Below are 19354 nucleotides of genomic sequence, written 5' to 3'. Positions count from 1 at the left end.
TCTCGGGTTTCCCTGTCGTTTACTCAGAAATTGGTGTTTCAATGTATGTAAAGTCCTAATCCTTCCGCGCGCGTAATTATAAGGCGGACAAGTAACATGTGATCAGGCAGATGTCGAATGACACTTCTCTGTGCAGAACATCTTCCCTAACTTCTTGTAAATCCTCCAGAGATACTGAAGATAAGCCACGCTGATGAAATCATGAAGATATCGATTACAATTATTATACTGGTGATCGCTTTTCCCTCTCTCAATTTTTACGTTCGAGGGGAAACTTTCCACCTGCTCGCAATGACACCTACATTCATGAGCGCGACTTTAGTTCCTTCGTTGCACTTAGCCGTTGAATGGGTGAACAGAGACCCGAATCTGCTAAGCGGACACAATGTCACTTTTGATCACCTGAACACGTTGTGCGACCCGACTCACGCTCTCGGGAAGGTGGTCGACATGATGAAGCAACGGGACTACGTGGCGTTCATCGGGCCAGGGTGTTCAAGCGTCTGCCGTCACACTGCCAGACTCGCCGTTTACTACAATCTACCGACTTTCACAGGTGCATGTACTGGCAACGAGATGCTGGACAAGGGAGACTTCACCACTTTGATTCGAACCTACGGTTCTCAGTACAAACTCGGAGGCTCTTCAAGTCGGTGTGTGAGGCTTTCAACTGGCGCAGAATCGGCATCATCTCTTTCGATTCGTATCTGACCGTCTTCGCAGACGGCATCAAGCTGGCAGCCGAGCAGGCTAACATCACTGTTGCGGCCTACCTCACCGTTGGTGATTCTTATACAACTTCGAAGCTGCTCTTAAAGAAGTTGCCCGAATCTCGAGAAGTAAGTGAGGGCATTTTGATAAATTTAGCCTGTTAGTGAGACAAAGAAATGAGGGACTATGTGCAACTTACAGAGAAGATGATCAATGTTAGATAATTGCCAACATATAAGGTTAATTTTTCGTGTATCACACACAAAATGTGTAGATAACATAGTAGATAAAAGATCTTACTCATCTGAGTGTTTGGATAGAGCTCACAACAGAGTCGCCGAATTACTCATCAAGTTGATGAGCTCTGAACATATACTGAACTTAGTTATCACAATCCTATTTGGTTAGGCAAAATACAATAAATGTATGTTGTGTCAGATCAAAGTGTCTATAAAAATACAAGTTTTTATTCTGTTACAGTTATGGTTTATAACATTTGCACAAAAAAGACTTTGTATGTAACATCTTTGTGACTAAATCCATTCATTCCACTTACTTAATCATTGTGTCACTATAAGTATAAAAACAACAACAACAGAATGGCTTCCGGCTGTTGAGTGTCGTGCTAATTAAGTTCAGTCTTTGATAAGATCTCATCAGCTCGATATTAATTTGGCACCGCCGTTGTGTGCTCTATCCAGACACTCAAAGGAGTCGGTCCTTTTTATCTACAGAGATATCTACAAAATTTGTGTGTGCTGCACAAAAAGACTAAACGTTACACAAAGGCAATATCAAGCTTTGATGATCTCCCCTGCAAGTGGCATATAAAGACTGCATAAAACGTTGCCATCTATGCATTTCAGACTTTTTCAACCAATGCCAAAATCGAGATTCAGTGGTATTGACCTGTCCAACATTTTTTCAGGTTTTCGATTTTGAAGTCTGGTCATATCTATCTAGTTTAACCCTAATCCTCAAGACATTAGAGAATATAAAAATATACCATAATATTTGGAAAAGTGAAAGAAATGTGTCTATGAGAATATAAGACTGCAAAACCATGTACTCTCTACACACATGAGAAAATTCCAAGTTTGCTTTTGACAATTTAAATGTGATGGTGTAAATATGAATGTTCTATGACGTTTATTACTTCACAGTAAATTCGATCTTTTATCGATTTTAAAACTAATCTCTTACCCGTTCATATACCCATCGATGATTGGATGTTCTGTGAAGGAACATACACAAAATATAACCGGCAATAAAATGTACTCTGATGGTGTGTGATAAAATACAATACACGTATTACATGTATGTATATTTTAGATTCGGTTTGGTATACTGCACGTAGACAGTTTTATAATTGTCTTCAAGGTTTCATTTTGAGGTATTTACATCGAACTACGAAGATGAAATGAGTTCATTTGTGTCTGAGAAAGAGGACGCCATGTCATAAATTGACGGGTGATTATGCATTTTTGAATAATATACACACACGTTGCAGTCGCTACAACTTTCTTTGAGTTCAATAATGGCGTGTTCCTTTATTTTCTTCAGTTATCGTATTCACCACAACTGCCCCGTGGGTGCGTTCGTTGATGGTTATGGCACACCAAATGGGCTGGTGAACGGAGAGTATGCTTTCTTCTCTGCCGTACCCGAAGGACAAGGGGGCTGGCCAGCCTTTAATTGGAGGCTGGGGGAAAACGCAGCTGAGGATGCATTGGCCAAGCACGCATATGAGGTGGGTCGTTCGCCGTCTTGAGTGACCTTTCGCGACCTTATGGCAAGCTTCTGTAATACTTCATCCATTGCATCTCCCTTAGGCTTCCAAAGTGATGTGAAGTATCTCGATTTTGAAAGACTGTCGTTCGAAACATGCCATCAAATTTTCTGGCTTCAATAAATAAACTTTCCATACACTTCATATGTACCATCGCGGGCGTTTTCATTTTCTTGCCTAACAATAAACAACATACAGGCGGTCTGCTTTTTTTTCGTAGAATTAGGAAACCCGACGGGCTTACCATAGGGCCTGTGAGAACAAATATACAGCACTGTTAAGCACACTCAAATTCCTCATTGAATCGAACAAAAGAGTAAACTGGTTCCATTGTCGGTGTACGATGTCACAACCACATCAAAGCTTACGGAATGTATAAACGTTATAATTACTATGCTTCTTACTCATGTAGAGTATTCTCTGGAAGACTTCCAAACCGCCAATCCATTAGCCCTTTAGTATAAACATCTCTAACCCTTTCAACTACGGTAAAGTAGGTCATTAAAACGTCGCAAAAGTATCTGACACTTGGAAGTTCGAAAACGATACTGGCAACTCATCTGTTTTTATCTTTTTTCCTTTTCTATCTTGGGCAGGCTCTTTTTCTTTTTAACCCGATTTGTGCCTGAAACGGACGACTTTCGCAATTTCATCGCCGAAGTGCAAAAACGGACGGCCGCTGAACTGGGGGTCAGTGCCCGAGATATCCTGGTAACTATGGAAATTTTAAGTTTGCACGATTCATGTCTATTGTGGACCGCGTGTAGCCCGAAATGTGGTGTTCCTAAGCGAAACACGTGCCCTCGCAACGAATGTGCATTGAATGTAGCACGCGATGTATGCTAACAATCAATCGTTCGCTAAATAACGAGACATACCCAGCCACCGAGAATGTTTGCTGTCACGCACATGATTTGTCGCACATTCTATTTGCGTTGTTGACTTATGCTGTCCTGCACGGTTATGGTAAATTTGCGATATGTACAAACAATATTTTTAGATGATAGACCACATTTTTGTTAAGTAAGATTTTCTTATATCCCCATATCTCGAAAAGTCACTGTATGTATGTATGTATGTATGTATGTATGTATGTATGTATGTATGTATGTATGTATGTATGTATGTATGTATATATGTACGTATACGTACGTACGTACGTATGTATGTATGTATGTATGTATGTATGTATGTATGTATGTATGTATGTATGTATGTATGTATGTATGTATGTATGTATGTATGTATGTATGTATGTATGTATGTATGTATGTATGTATGTATGTATGTATGTATGTATGTATGTATGTATGTTTATGTATGTATGTATGTATGTATGTATGTATGTATGTATGTATGTATGTATATATGACGTATACGTACGTACGTACGTACGTACGTACGTATGTATGTATGTATGTATGTATGTATGTATGTATGTATGTATGTATGTATGTATGTATGTATATATGACGTATACGTACGTACGTACGTACGTACGTATGTATGTATGTATGTATGTATGTATGTATGTATGTATGTATGTATGTATGTATGTATGTATGTATGTATGTATGTATGTATGTATGTATATGTGTGTATGTATGTATGTATGTATGTATGTATGTATGTATGTATGTATGTATGTATGTATGTATGTATGTATGTATGTATGTATGTATGTATGTATGTATGTATGTATGTATGTATGTATGTGTGTGTGTTTGTATGTGTGTGTGTGTGTGTATGTATGTATGTATGTATGTATGTATGTATGTATGTATGTATGTATGTATGTATGTATGTATGTATGTATGTATGTATGTATGTATGTATGTATGTGGGTATGTATGTATGTATGTATGTATGTATGTATGTATGTATGTATGTATGTATGTGTGTGTGTGTTTGTATGTGTGTGTGTGTATGTATGTATGTATGTATGTATGTATGTATGTATGTATGTATGTATGTATGTATGTATGTATGTATGTATGTATGTATGTATGTATGTATGTATGTATGTATGTATGTATGTATGTATGTATGTATGTATGTATGTATGTATGTATGTATGTATGTATGTATGTATGTATGTATGTATGTATGTATGTATGTATGTATGTATGTATGTGTTTTATGCTGTCGCATGAATGTCAGTTTAACCCCTACGTTAGGAGTTATGCTTATACCATTGTTTACTGGGTCAACTGTTTCTTCTTATATATATATATATATATATATATATATATATATATATATATATATATATATATATATATATATATATATATATAATATATATATATATATATATATATATATATATATATATATATATATGATAGGTTCCTCTACCGGCAGCCTTACATCATGAGGCGATCTACCTGTATGCATTTTCACTGAACGAAACACTGAGTGAGAATGGCAGTGCCTATGACGGTCAGAGAATAGCCAAGAGACTGTACGGCAGGAAACATCTACCAGGTAAGAAAGATGCAATAGCTTTTAGGGGCAAAACAATTGAGGAAAAACTGTAAAACGGAAACACTGCCAATAATGTTCAGTACGTTTGTTATCTTTGTCGTTCAATTTACAAAAATGTTTGCATTTACGCGTGGATGCCATTTCCATCGCTCTTCTTTCTGTTTTTTATTACAAAAATGTCAGTTACTTAGCAAGAATATATTTGAACTTTAAATTCTGCTGCGTCGTGGGCTTTACCATGTCACTCATGTTACGTGTTGCACAGCGGCTATCATCCACACAAACCCTCAAGAGGTATAGCGCAATATATGCAGCGACTTTGTCTCCGTTCATGTTTGAAACTTGCGAATTCACTTGTCCAACTGTAAAATGAGATGATGTGTTGAATGTCCCATGATAACAATGTTCTACGAATCTGAACTTTTTAAACTAACACGGCAAAGCAAAATCCACACTTTAATCGATCGAGGTCTATTGCATGTAACACAGAGCAGGAAATAATGAAATAATATATATTATTGCCTGAATACATGGGTTAATGTGCCCGAAGCAGGTGATAAATTGCCCGACGCCGGGGAGGGCAAATTGTCTGCTGTTACGAGGGTACATAAACCCATGTATTCAGGCAATAACATTTTTATTACATGTCTCTTCTCGATTAACACAACATGACATTTAGTTACATGCAGGGTATTCTAAAACAATTTTACCATTATCGACCAGCATCAAACAGATTTTAACGAAAGTCAACATAGCAGTGCGCGCATGGATATTTTACATCGAGCATTAAGCGTCTACTCTGACGTCGCAAAACATCGAAGCCTTCACCGGACCGGATAACCATCGAAACCGGTCAGTTCATCGTTCACACGGCCCGCTAATTCCCCGGATGTTTTCATTCAAATCAATGCATTGATTTTCACTCACATCGAGGCATGTAATAAAGGGATCCCACTGTCATGATGGTTATCATTTGCCCTTTACAAACACAGAAACAAAAGGTAGATGGAAAATGATAGATTTGATAACAGTCGGAGACATTGATTAAAACAAGTGTAGAATAAAGAATAAATGAACAAAAAGGAACCAAAGCTGTCGAAATATTTATGATTGAATTATTGTGATAAGGTTGGGGAGTTTTGAGAAATCCGTGAAAGTCACAATACAATCACCGCTATGTTAACAGTATGTCAGTTTAAAAGATATTCGTCCTGAACTTGAATTGCGGCAGTTCCTTTGTAATGATTTGGCAAAGATTGAAATGAGAGTTCTCTCTTTGATAGGTATTCTGGACATGACAATAGACGACAACGGTGACGCTGAAACGAGCTTCATGTTGGTTGATGTCCGATTTCCCGATGACGCAGATTACGAGGTTGGTAAATTTCATCTAGGTCCGGACAAACGAGAGAGCCTGGATTTTTTTATACAAACCTTCTGCCTTTGAGAAAACCCGTTTGTACTTTCTGTACCGGCATGCCTAACTGCTCCACGGAGAGTGTCAACCATATTGAGAGCAAATGTTGATTGCGTGACGTTGACTACTGCAGTTTAGCGTGAAATGTGCCATAATGATACATTGGGATAAGATCCAGTGCTGGTTCATCTAAATTCACTTTCTCAAATACAGGTGATTTGAGGGAAAACACTGAAAAAGCGACAACGCCACATGTCTGCAAATAGATTCTTTGGCCAGTTTCACTAATTCTATGAAAGACATGATTTGCGCTTTCAGGTGTGGTTAGTGATAGAAAGAGCGGGCTCATCAGAGGGCGATTTCGTCGCAACCATTTTGAAGTCTTGACCGATGCAACCCCCTCCCCACCCAAGAAAAAACACCCCAGCTGCAATTTCATGTTAAGCTTGAACATTCCTCATTACAGAGCTAGGCGTTTTCATAGTCAAGAAAATCGTTTATGTGCAAAGCAACCAATTGATTATAGTCGTTCTCTACCGCCAAACATATAATCACAAAGATTTACTTAATATATTGTATACAAGACGATTAAAGACAATAGATTGGTTGTCTAAAATGTGACGTAGACTAAACAACTTGGTCAATAGCAATGCAGCTGTTATTAAAGAGGTACATGTTTAGATTTTGCTGATGAGGTGCTCGCTCATGTGTTTTATTTGCCCAGATGGTGACTGTAGGGGAATATTATGGCCACAGCAAGGAGTTGGAATTCATCCCGGGAGTCGAAATTCATTGGCCGGGAAGTACTGACGGCCCACCGCTAGACACGCCTCCCTGCGGCTTCGAAGGGGAACTTTGCATTGAAGAAGGTATGTACAAACTCAGGCATTCTGATTTCATTATTGGGGCTCAGGTGAGGGAAAAGTTTGCAGTGTTTATGTGTGCACAAATAATGTATGTTTTGCTTTTGTAAGAATCTGTTTTTGTAACGGACTGATGTTTTAGACACCAGTACAAATCATCTCAAAGCTTAAAGATGCAGGCATGACCATCGCAGTAGCGGGCAACAAAACTAGGGATCGCGGCAAATTCCACATGACGGCCGATGGTGTTTTATCTTTTCCTCACAAATATTACTTTCTCTTAAAGGTCAGCTGTGCCTCACATGATCGAATTTAAACGTTACTTCCCCCATGAAAATCCCACTCGGACAAGAAAGCAATCTCATTCTGTCTCCTGGAACATTCAGCAATTTATTATAGATCATGAGAATAGTGGGCCTCACATTTAAGAAAATAAGACCATACACAGTAGTTATGGTAAATGCCTAGCAACCACACAACGGTGAACGAATACTGTTGTATATTCTTATTGCCTATGGCACAAACAGGGTTTACCTAAAGAAATATTTGTTCAATACGAATGATCATGCTTCTTGCAAAGAATCTAAATATTGTGACACCAATCGGTAGGTTATATTAATACTGTCTGTCGAATCCATTCTTTTAACCAATCTCTATTCATTTCCTAACAGTTGGACATCACGTTTATCTCCATTCTGTAACTCGATACAATCTCTGGATGGTGAAGAATGACATACGATATATTGTCTCTTTCTTTTCCGTTCTTTCTTAGGTGTCTCAGACATATTGCTTGTTCTATCGTCACTTATTTGCGCCATTTTGATCATCTTAATCGTTGTATCTACACTTTTGTACCGGTGAGTCCGTGGTAAAAGTTATTTCCGATACACTGTGCTCGTCCAGTATGAATAAAAGACATGTTTTTTCAACCGACTGTAACAAATATCATCTATCGACAAAAGCGCATAAGCATCGGCACCGGAGCATATTTTGACCTTTCGATTCGAAATCTTAATAACGTGTTTCATTGATCACAAAGGAAATCCCTGTAGTTAAACCAAAAATGTCACATCCTCCCGTTGATCGATGGCGACCTTGAAATAACTTTACAATCTTGCACGAAACCATTAAAAATGGTGAAGGCATCGATACATGTGTTAGAAGCAAACACGTCATAAGAAACCAATGCACAAACTGTCGTAGGTCTTGGTATGTTATGTTTTGATTGACGTTAGGTAAAGTTCACTTACACTTTACTCTCGTTGTCGCTGCGGATAGTACACGATATATATATATATATATATATATATATATATATATATATATATATATATATATATATATATATATATATATATATTATATATATTTATGTATGTATGTATGTATATATAATGGAGAGATAAATAGATAGATAGATAGATAGATAGATAGATAGATAGATAGATAGATAGATAGATAGATAGATAGATAGATAGATAGATAGATATAGATAGATATGTGTGTATGTATGCTCAATTAAATTTGCCTTTTGTTACATCACACGAAATTAAAGAAGTCCCTATCCTGTACGGTGCCTCCGAGTGCCAATTTACACATTGCTTCTAAAATCTCCGTTACAGCTTTCTTGCCCTCAAAATAATCGCCGAACCAGTAAATTAGTGTTGCAAAGGGTTTGAAAGCTGTACGGCAAAAATCAGCTGTCTGTCAGTCAGCAAATATTTTCCCACAAAGACATGTTCATGTATTATATAATTTGGTTGAAATTAAATCAAAGGCTATGTATTTCATATTTTCCTCGACAGAAGCAACCATTACTGTAATCAGTATAAACTACATGTATCACATGTTATACCAAATGCTTGGTTCCGTTCTAATACGATATTTGATTTAGGGTTTGTAAGGATCCAGGGCCTTAATATTGTAGATGTGCGCTGCATATCCCGTTTGAAGTACATTCCTCTATTTCAGTCGATTCAAGTTACAAAAGGAAATTACCCTAATGTTGTGGAAAATCGATCCGAATGACATCATCTTTGAAACAAAGGGTCTCAGTAGCACGACCTCTATGGTAAGTAGAGAACGTTTGAGCTTCCGTTGTGCTATTTTTTACCATACATGTGAAATCATTTTAATTACAGTGGCAGAAATTGAAACCATTTCCATGTGATATATCCTATAGCAGTGTCCCTTTTTAATGCCTAGTTTCTGTTTACTAATGGATGACTTTGAAAACGTGTGTCTAACGGAGCTCATTGGCATAATTGTAATTAGATCCATTTATGCGTGAACGATTACACTTAAAAATTTATCACGTGAAGCCGGGTGCCACGGAGATAAACGCCCGCCTTGAATTGAAGGACCTTGTGTCAACAAACAAACTTTACTTTTAATTCTGTTTTCGCACAACATGTGGGTGTTTAATGCGAGCTCAGAGCTGCAGTGACGATGACCCATCGACGGACTATATATCGCGTGATAATGTCCGTTGTCGGTATCCAGCTCGAGATGTCTCTGCTTTGTTCATAGATTTCTTATCCATCGTTGAAGGCTGATCCTACAGAAGAACAAGTTTTCACAAAAGTGGCTTTGTACAAGGTAATCCCTCTAGATCTAGTCATCGTCATAATCCGCCGTGATGTCTTTGAACCGTCACAAGAAAGTTTTGCATAAATTCGTGCAGCCGGACTCCAGAAATCGTGTTCACTGCAATATCACCAAGACAAAATGCCTTATACTTATTTCAATCAAGTAACTTCGGAACTATTGTTAATTGAATGAATGAATGAAATAACGAATGAATGAATGAATGAATGTTTTCCATGACTAGTTACTGCTAATGTCTTACGAACTGGGTAAATCTGGGAACTTTTTCGATTGATTGGCGAGACTTTGGAATAAGCAAAGAAAACACATGACCCCTAAACTGACCAACATTCAGCAGTCAAGAGTTCGAAATAAATATCACTAATGTTATTGATAATTACAGGGTAAAGATATGCCGCACGACCTATTGATGCCCGAAAAATAGTTCTAACACAACCCATTCAAGTCGAACTGAGCAAAGTAATGTGTGTGTTTTTAGTGATATTATGTTCTAATTTCCAGTATGTTCGATTGAGTATTATACAATATCAGGTTGCATCGGAAACTAATTGTAACACAACACACTCAAGTCGAACTGAACAAGGTATGTCTAGTAGTGTGTTCAATTTCCAGACATGATACCTTTACTGGTTTAGGATATTAGTTTGGACGAAATCTGCACTGATCAAATACTTTTATAAGTTTATATGTAAAATTATTTATTTATTTATTTATTTATTTATTTATTTATTTATTTATTTATTTATTTATTTATTTATTCGGAAATCCTACGGGATCAAGTCCCATTTACAGGTTCCTCAAAAGCTCAAAAGAAAACGGTTAAAAAACACTGAACAAGACAGCACCAAACAGAAAGTATTTACAAAACTAAAATGAAGTGTAGGACACACACAGACAAAAAACAAAGCAAACAACTCAACAAGAACAGCCATTAAAAAATAACTTGTCTAATGTCAGACTTAAATGAGTCATTAAAAATATCAATATTATGATTATTACGAAACAATTCATTAAAATTACTCATACATCTGTTAAGAGGAGAAAATTTAAAAACATTGATACGGCTACGAGGTGGTCTGAATGTGGGACAGGTGCGCAAAAGTTTGCCAGGTGCATTAAAGCATAGCTTTGATAAAACGTCTGGTAAATTATAACCTCCAGTTGCACACTTGTGTAAAAACATCATATCAAGATAACAGCGACGTTTCTCCAAAGTTGGTAAGTTGAACAAGGTACAGAGAGCTTCATACTGGTCAGCATGATATGAAATATGTGTTTTGAAACACAATATTTTATGAATTTACTTTAATGTCAGAATTTATTTAATGTCAGCCACGTGAAACACTTTTTGATTGACATATATGTACACCGTATATATCTAGCGGCGTGCCATGTTCAAACCACAGAAAGTGAAGGTTATGCTTGAGAATCGAATCAGAAGAAAATGTTATTTTGTGTTTGACAATCATGATCTGAAAAATAAGGCAAGATATTGACAGTACAGAAATTATATATCCAGTACATCAGTCGCTCAAGAACCCCTACTCGCGTCTGAGACTTTATACGCAGACATCATGTGAACTACAATAGCGTTGTCATTACATCATGATGTTATCTGTCAGCTCCGGTGTATGCAGATTTTCCTAGGTGTGTGGTGTTATATTTCTGATTCAGAGTGTACTGGCGTCACATTTCGGCACTGAACTCAAATTGTGTACCCGCCCCCTTGACCGCATTTGCAGGTTATTTATGGAAAAATAACAACGCATAGCGACAATAAACTGCCTGGTCTTTTTACTCCTATCTCCTATAACAATCATGAACTCTTTCATCATTATATCTCTTTCAAGCTGCGTGAGGTAAACCATCCAAACTTGACCCGTTTCGTCGGTGCCTGCATCGATCAAAGAAAGGCGTGCTTTTTAACCGAGTACTGCACCAAGGGGAGTTTACAGGTAATTTTTATTGGCTTGTTTGTCACTACTAGTGCGTCTACGCAAATATTAACCCGTCCAATCATCACTGACTGCAGGTTTTCCTGGTCACCCAATAATTCATCCTGTCCGTCCATCCATCTTTCTATCTTTCTACTCGTCTAACCAACTTAAACCATCCAACATGATCATCACAGTCGACTTCCAACTACCTGACCACCTACGGACTTAACCAGCCATATTCACAAACTACCAAAATAATAACTCGACTACCACCCTATTAGCCACAAACCCATCTCGTCCCGTCCGTCATACACCTATCCATCCCTCCGTCCATCTATCAATCCAACCAACCGTCGTCTCTCTATGCATCTAAGTCGCTCCCTCCATTGAGTCTCTCCTTCCATAAGTTTCAAGCAGCTCACATTCTATCCTCATTAACATTTTTATCACACAAATATATGTTCCTTCCATGTTTTTGGTCACCAAGATCCTTTGTGGAAGATAGTGTCCAAACGTTACTTATATCGGCCATTGTATGTCCTGATATTTCAGGATATTCTTGGCAATGAATCCATTAAACTTGACTGGATGTTCCGCTATTCGATGACATTTGATATTGTTAAGGTAAGTGTTTGATCAACTTGAAGCTTCTTCATTGTGTATAAATATATTTATATTCCGAATCACAGTGTTAATTCCTTCCCTCTTTTACTTAGTTGGCGTAATCTTGTGATAGGAAACCACCTGCAGCATACTTTGTCACAATACACCTTATGCATAATTCATAAAATTGATACATATGGTGCCCCATTCTGTGCCAGAAGCATTGAAGATGCAATAACGTCTTTATAACAATATTTTTTCAAGGTAGAGACAGTTAATTTCGGGGTTTCTTCGCTAAATTCGTTCCGTGCATCAGCCGTTATGATTCTGACACGTGACACTCGTCCGAGGTTTTCCCAGATTCTGAAGAACAAAATACTTTATCAGCGCCCTCTATGGCATGATTGTATCAGGATATCACAACTGAGAACAATATTGCAGCAGTAACCTTGACTAAATAAGTCCACCTTGACTGTTCATTTGTATATCAAAACGGAAACCTCTAATAAAGAAACGGTTGACAGTGGAAAACAATGTCAAGTGTGTCTTTTCGAGTGTCTATTATGAAACTACACTGAGTATTGCTGGCAATTTGGTATGTGACGGTATATGTGCAGCGCCAATTCGTAATTACATGAGTATATTCATATTAATTAATGTTCTTCTGTTACGCCAAACATTCAAAATTTCGAGAGCCAATTCCAACATATAGACATTTACTAGTGTTGCGAATGTTGTGAAGGCTATTGGCTTAGCCGAAATTTCTAACATATCTAACTCTCAATTATACGCATATGTTGATTTTATCTTGCAGGGAATGCACTTCTTACATGGTTCATTCATCAAGTTCCATGGTAACCTCAAATCATCAAACTGCGTCGTGGACAGTCGGTTCGTAGTGAAAGTAACCGATTTTGGCCTCAGAGAGTGGCGTGACTATGTGGACGTTGATGGCGCTACACAATCTGAAAACTATGGTTAGTAGGTTTTCAAAGCTAGATGTGCAGGGTAGTCTGACAAAATTTACAGCCAAAGGTGATGAACTAGGTGATTGGACTCGAGCAATTAACCAGACAACTTACTGTGAGACAACTACCGCCAATTATGATCGCTGATGTGTTCTTAAAATCTTTCAAAATATTTGAAGTCAAACCTATCGTACCAAAACATAAATCATTAAAGTTCAGGTTCTATGTAAATAATTTAACTTCTGACTTTCTCGTCACAATTCAAGACAGAAATAAAAAATAACAGAATACACTTTCTTGTTTATTTATTATTGATTGATTGATTGATTGATTGATTGATTGATTTATTGATTTATTGATTGATTGATTGATTTATTTATTTATTTATTTATTTATTTCACCAAACATCCGGCGTTCAAGACAAATTTACAATGCAGACACATTATTTCCGAACATTATTTATTTATCAGCCGTAATTCAAAAACGTATTCACAATTCAGTGCAAGACTGTTAAAACTGAAGTGATGATTTTGACCGTGTGACCATACGTACGTCTGACAAAATTCCTAAGGCTGTTAGAGCTAGAGACAAGGGAAAGAAATGGTCGATTTTCCCTGTAGCGACAAGTGAATGTTTCAATGTTGCAATTGTTATTGTTCAGATTTGTTTTGGAGAGCACCTGAACTGCTACGTGGCGAGATTGATGGACATGGAACACAGAAAGGTGACGTGTACAGTTTTGGTGTAATACTTCAAGAAATGATGACGAGAAGAGGACCATACGAAAATCGACTTCAGGAGTACATGTCACCTGAGGGTACGGTACTGCGCTAGTTATGTAAAAAGAGAAATTTATTTTGGGTATATGTCCGTAAAGTAAGCTAAATCAAATCAGAGAGAATCTTAAGGTTTAATTGCAAGAAGCGCTAACGGTGTAGAGGATTATCATATTGTTAAGTTTAAATGTAGGTTCGAAAAGTCTTAAAGTAAAACACAATTTGATCACAATGTGATCTCGAAAAACAGATCATTTTTCTTTCTGAACACACCCTACGCAAGTTATGTGCAAGTAAAACGAGAAAGGACGTTTCCTTTAAATGGATTATCATACATAAGTTTTCATTTCTACCTTTTCGAAAGATATCATTGATCGTGTTAGAGAAAGAGCGGAGCCACTTTTCCGTCCACAAGTGTCCGCGTCTGATGGGCCCGATGACGTCGTTAACCTGACAACGCTGTGTTGGTCAGAGAACCCGGATGACAGACCGGACTTTGTCAAAATTAGGGATACTGTACGGGATATGGATGCTCGCAGAGGGTGAGTCAGTCAAATTCATTCATGTATTTCTACATGGTGCAGCGCATAGTCCTGTTTAAGCATTTGATTAAAACGTGTAGCTATGCTCACTTTGAAAGTGAATTGAATTCAAACTCTGGTAAGGTTTTCGATTTCACCGGCCCCGTGATAAAGGACAATAATTTATTAATAGCCTGTAATTATTTACTAAGGATGACTATCAAGATCATGAACACTTATGCTAGTGGTGTGTAAACCATGAGCGAATCACTCAGCGCCACCATGGCTTTCTAATAGTAAGTATATGCATCGTCCAAAGATGTTTTCTTAGCATATCTGCTAATCGGTCTATTTAATTACACATTGTAGTATTTGAGCAATAATTTTGCACGAATCCCCTCTCAAAGATAGGGTATTTGATATACCAGTATGCAATGGGCGTTTAATGTACGTAATTTCCAACATCCAAAAAACATACATGACGGGGTCAATTATGATATGTTCCATCGTAATATTTTGTCCTACAGGAACTCGGCTAATATTTTGGACAACTTGCTAGCAAGAATGGAACAATATGCCTCGAATCTCGAAGGCATCGTGGCTGAAAGAACCCGACAACTTGTGGAAGAGAAGAAGAAGTCCGAACATCTGCTGGAACAGCTGTTACCAAGGTAACCGCCTCGGCTGTTATAGTCCCAATGTGTAAAAGATTATTCGTCAGAAACTGATGGTGAATAAATTACAAAGGTTTGATTTCGAATTTTGCAGACCAGTCGCAGAGCAGTTGAAACTTGGCAAGGCAGTGGACGCTGAGGCGTTTGACAGTGTGACAATTTTCTTCAGTGATATTGTTGGTTTCACTGCCCTGTCGGCGGCCAGCACTCCTCTACAAGTTGTGGCGTTGTTGAATGATCTGTATACGTGTTTCGACGCTATCATCGACAATTTTGACGTGTACAAGGTGAGAAAGCTCAGTATAGGACAACTATTTCTTGTATGGTATCTTTATCAGTATTTATGTGGCGGGTACGGGTAAGCTGTAGATGAAACATACGGTTTACACTGAGCATAGGGATCAGAGCACCATTCTCGCGAACCAACGCAAAAATCAATCTTTGGGTAACGCAAAGCTGTTGCCGTTTAGGGGCATGTGGTTTACGACGATTTGGAGTGCCTTTAGCTCATTACAAGTTTACGGTCAAACATGATTTACAACTAATTTTTTTCCGTCTGAGGCCGAGCTTTCTCCTAACAATCCAATAAATAATTTTGGCCCTTTTTTTAATTTATTCATCAATCAAATTAATGTATTCAATAACGATGTTCACAGATGACATCATTGTTTTCTCAGTAAATGCAAAAAATAAATATTTTTCCTCATTTTTTAGATTACACCTTCGGAAATTTCGCATCCAATAACGACAAAAATACAACTTAGAAAGCGACTTCGACTGCTAGTATTACAATGAACAGTTACAGCTCAGACTATAAAGTGAAACTGTACAACAGCCATTCAAGCAACACTGACAAAATGTGTCAGCATTTCAACCAGCATTGTTCAAGGTCCAGCGTAAAGCTTCATTTGGTAAAATGCTGTAACCATGATCTAAAGCGCTAAATGTGATCCGTTTAATCTAAAGTGCTCTTTTGATCCGTTTAATCTAATACGCCATTTGCTATGGTATGCTAATGGAAATATTGTCAGAGTGGAATAATTGGATAAATTCCAATGAATACTATCGATCTATGACACATAAATATGTTCGATTCATATGCAAACTGTACATCAAGTATGATTAACGATACATTGCCTATAGATTATTGTTATTTTGTTTCAGGTCGAGACGATAGGTGACGCGTACATGGTTGTGTCCGGTCTACCAATCAGAAATGGCAATATACACGCCAGAGAAATCGCTCGAATGGCATTGACGTTACTTAAAGCTGTGCACACGTTTGAAATACGTCATCGGCCGAACGACAAAACGAATCTTCGAATTGGGATTCATTCAGGTAGCTTCAGTCATGTCATTAAATTCCGTAACCATCTGCATGTTCTATTCTAGATTATCGGTATAGATCAAGTCAATTACCATGTACAATGGAATATAGTTTCTGAATATGTCTATTTACTGTTAACATAGAAATGTCTGTGCTATTAATATACATGATAGGTCCGGTGGTAGCTGGCGTGGTGGGACTGAAAATGCCACGCTACTGTCTGTTCGGTGACACAGTCAACACAGCCTCAAGGATGGAATCAAACGGAGCTGGCAAGTATGACTTAATTTAAATATTAAGGAACCATAAATGTAACCTTGATGTAAGTTCCAACTGAAATGCAACATGTCAAACACGTTACTGTTGTTGAACAAAATGCATATCGCATCAGTGGTTGTATTTGAAGTTCAATATGAACGAAAGTGTATTTTGTTACCCACAAACCGGTGGGCATGTACATGCATTTTGGCAAAAGATAGGCTGTAAAGCTGCGCGCCAGCTCATTCGTGTCTATGACCACAGGGCCTCATAAGTGGCTATTTAAGTCAATATTACAGCGTTTTTCTTCCTACTTCCCTAGCCATATGGCCGGCCATAGTACAGACGTCGCTGTGTTTACTGTACTTATTTAGTACAGTAAGCATAGCGAGGACAGGAAGTAGTCATGGCTAGAGGTCACGGAACTAAAGGTCGCATTTACATATGATCACACTCCCTATTGAGGGCGCACTATACATGCCAATACAAGCTACACAAAAGACAGACTCTACACAAGTGTTGTGCTCTTCAGCTAGTTTATTTGCAACATTGAAAAAGGAAGAAAAACGCTGTAATATTGACTTAAATAGCCACTTATGAGGCCCTGTGCTATTACTACCACACGTACAATTGTAGCACTGTGACGTCATGTATGTCAATATAGCAAAGTGTACATATGGCTTTTCCATTGATTAAAACACAGTCCCCCACACACTGTGATTAAAAGTGTGCTAATTTTTCTCCTTCAAGCGCTGTTTCCAGAGTAAAAACCTAAGTAATTCATTTCCATAAAAATATATGAAATGAGACTCCACAATGTCGGCGATTATATTTTTTTTCTAAAAAGTAGTCATACAACTGGAAAGTATCCATGCAACAATGAAGTTGTGTCGAGACTTGAAAGGCATAGTGTTGCATAAATCCTCAGTCTGACCGCTCTTATCAAAATCTAATGGCGCGCATGCCTAAAAATAGGGAGCGTTTATTGATTATTTTCTAAAATACATGCACATTTCTGTTTTGCCAGCTTCAAAGATACACGTCAGTGCCCAGACTGTGGAAATTCTCAGCCATATCCGAGGGTTCCGGGTTGAGGCCCGTGGAACAGTAGAACTCAAGGTAAACTCTACAAATATTCATGGTTGTCATCTACATTGTATTTGTGTGTAAATTTAAATAAATAGGGCTCTACTACAGTGTAGAAATATTTTCCAAAAATTGTGGCGCATCAAAAGCTCTGTTTACTGTAAATGGCATAATTTTGAAACGCAACGGTTCTTATACATATAAGTACCATGGCACATCATAAAACAAGCAAATTTGAGCCGTCGAAATCTGCCTACAGAAAGGCTATGACAGACTGTCACCATTTCATGACCAAGAAAGTCGACTTGACCATAATGGCGTGATAAACATTTTCATGATATGAACTTGTGTAATAAACGTGATAGTTAAAGTTAGAATTGACCTTGCAAATGGCTTTCCAATCTCCTAATTCACCTTACATCACTTTCCTGTTAACAGCTTCCCGGTTGACTCGTCTAGACCCGAGGAGAAAAAAATAAACTTTGAAATATAAACTTTATTAATTCACATAATGGGACCAAAGAAATCAGTCAGTTACAATTTCAAATAAGTTTCTTTTTTTTTCTTTTTTTTTGTAAATTGTCCAATTTTAACATTTTCAGGGTGAGCTTATATCCTTGACCATGAAAAGTGTGTATAGTTACAAGTAATCTGAAGCAAAGTGCTGAAATATTTAAACTTCTAATTTTGACATGTCTATTGCCATATATATAGTTCAGTGTGCACTGAGTGGATTCCAATGTCGCATTGTTGAGTTGTAATTTTGACGCCATGGAAAAAGGATACGTCTTAAAACCTTAAAGGTATCACCTGTAATCTTAATATGCCCATATATGGTCAAAGGGGCGTTCCTTGGTATTCAAAATGCCCATGTGAGGGCGCTGTTTTTAAAGGGCGGCCACCCACTTAAAATCTGTGAGTGGTTAGATTTTCTCTTTCCATGGTAACTGTGGCAAAATTGGAACAGGAGACTGTATACCTTTGATAAGCCAGTACAGTACGGCCAGTAGTTTTATTATCCAAAGTCACAAACTGTGTGACTTTTTTCTAAGCAGATGATGGTGTTGTCTTATCAAGTGAAGTAAATAATTATGCTCGATTTCTTGTTGACTGTCTTTTGTACGTGAAATTTTAAATAGCATTCGTGTTTTTGTTTGCAGGGAAAGGGTGCCGTTACGACATACTGGTTGCTTGAGGAAACTTCTTCGGAATAAATGAAAATATGGAGGATAGGTGCCAAGTTTCAGTACTTTGTCGGTCACACTGAAATCTTGCATTTTTCGGTCGTTTATAGTACACGTGCCGTTGCGAATAATCATACTGTCATAAT

The 19354-nt window shown here is 37.7% G+C and overlaps 1 protein-coding gene across 1 annotated transcript; it reads left to right on the top strand.

Moving 5' to 3' along the window:
• The first annotated feature begins 291 nt into the window (after positions 1-291).
• Positions 292-19238, top strand: LOC139118041 (atrial natriuretic peptide receptor 1-like). Its single transcript, XM_070681337.1, has 15 exons — positions 292-653; positions 2275-2461; positions 6174-6362; positions 7129-7317; positions 11725-11829; positions 12364-12435; positions 13229-13391; positions 14044-14199; positions 14523-14700; positions 15207-15350; positions 15448-15640; positions 16518-16692; positions 16854-16952; positions 17966-18057; positions 19185-19238. Exons 1-15 carry the CDS (start codon positions 292-294, stop codon positions 19236-19238), a joined length of 2358 nt encoding a protein of 785 aa, XP_070537438.1.
• The last annotated feature ends 116 nt before the right edge of the window (positions 19239-19354 follow it).

Source organism: Ptychodera flava, chromosome 19 (assembly GCF_041260155.1).
Source record: "Ptychodera flava strain L36383 chromosome 19, AS_Pfla_20210202, whole genome shotgun sequence".
Classification (NCBI taxonomy): Eukaryota; Metazoa; Hemichordata; class Enteropneusta; family Ptychoderidae; genus Ptychodera; species Ptychodera flava.
The sequence above is the reverse complement of the archived record's forward strand: the minus strand, read 5'-3'. Positions and strand labels throughout refer to the sequence as shown.

Coding starts and splice junctions, on each gene's coding strand:
- LOC139118041 (XM_070681337.1), top strand. CDS start 292: ATGACACCTACATTCATGAGCGCGACTTTAGTTCCTTCGTTGCACTTA. Junction 15,641..16,517: donor ACAATTTTGACGTGTACAAG/GTGAGAAAGCTC, acceptor ATTTTGTTTCAG/GTCGAGACGATAGGTGACGC. Junction 16,953..17,965: donor GATGGAATCAAACGGAGCTG/GCAAGTATGACT, acceptor CTGTTTTGCCAG/CTTCAAAGATACACGTCAGT.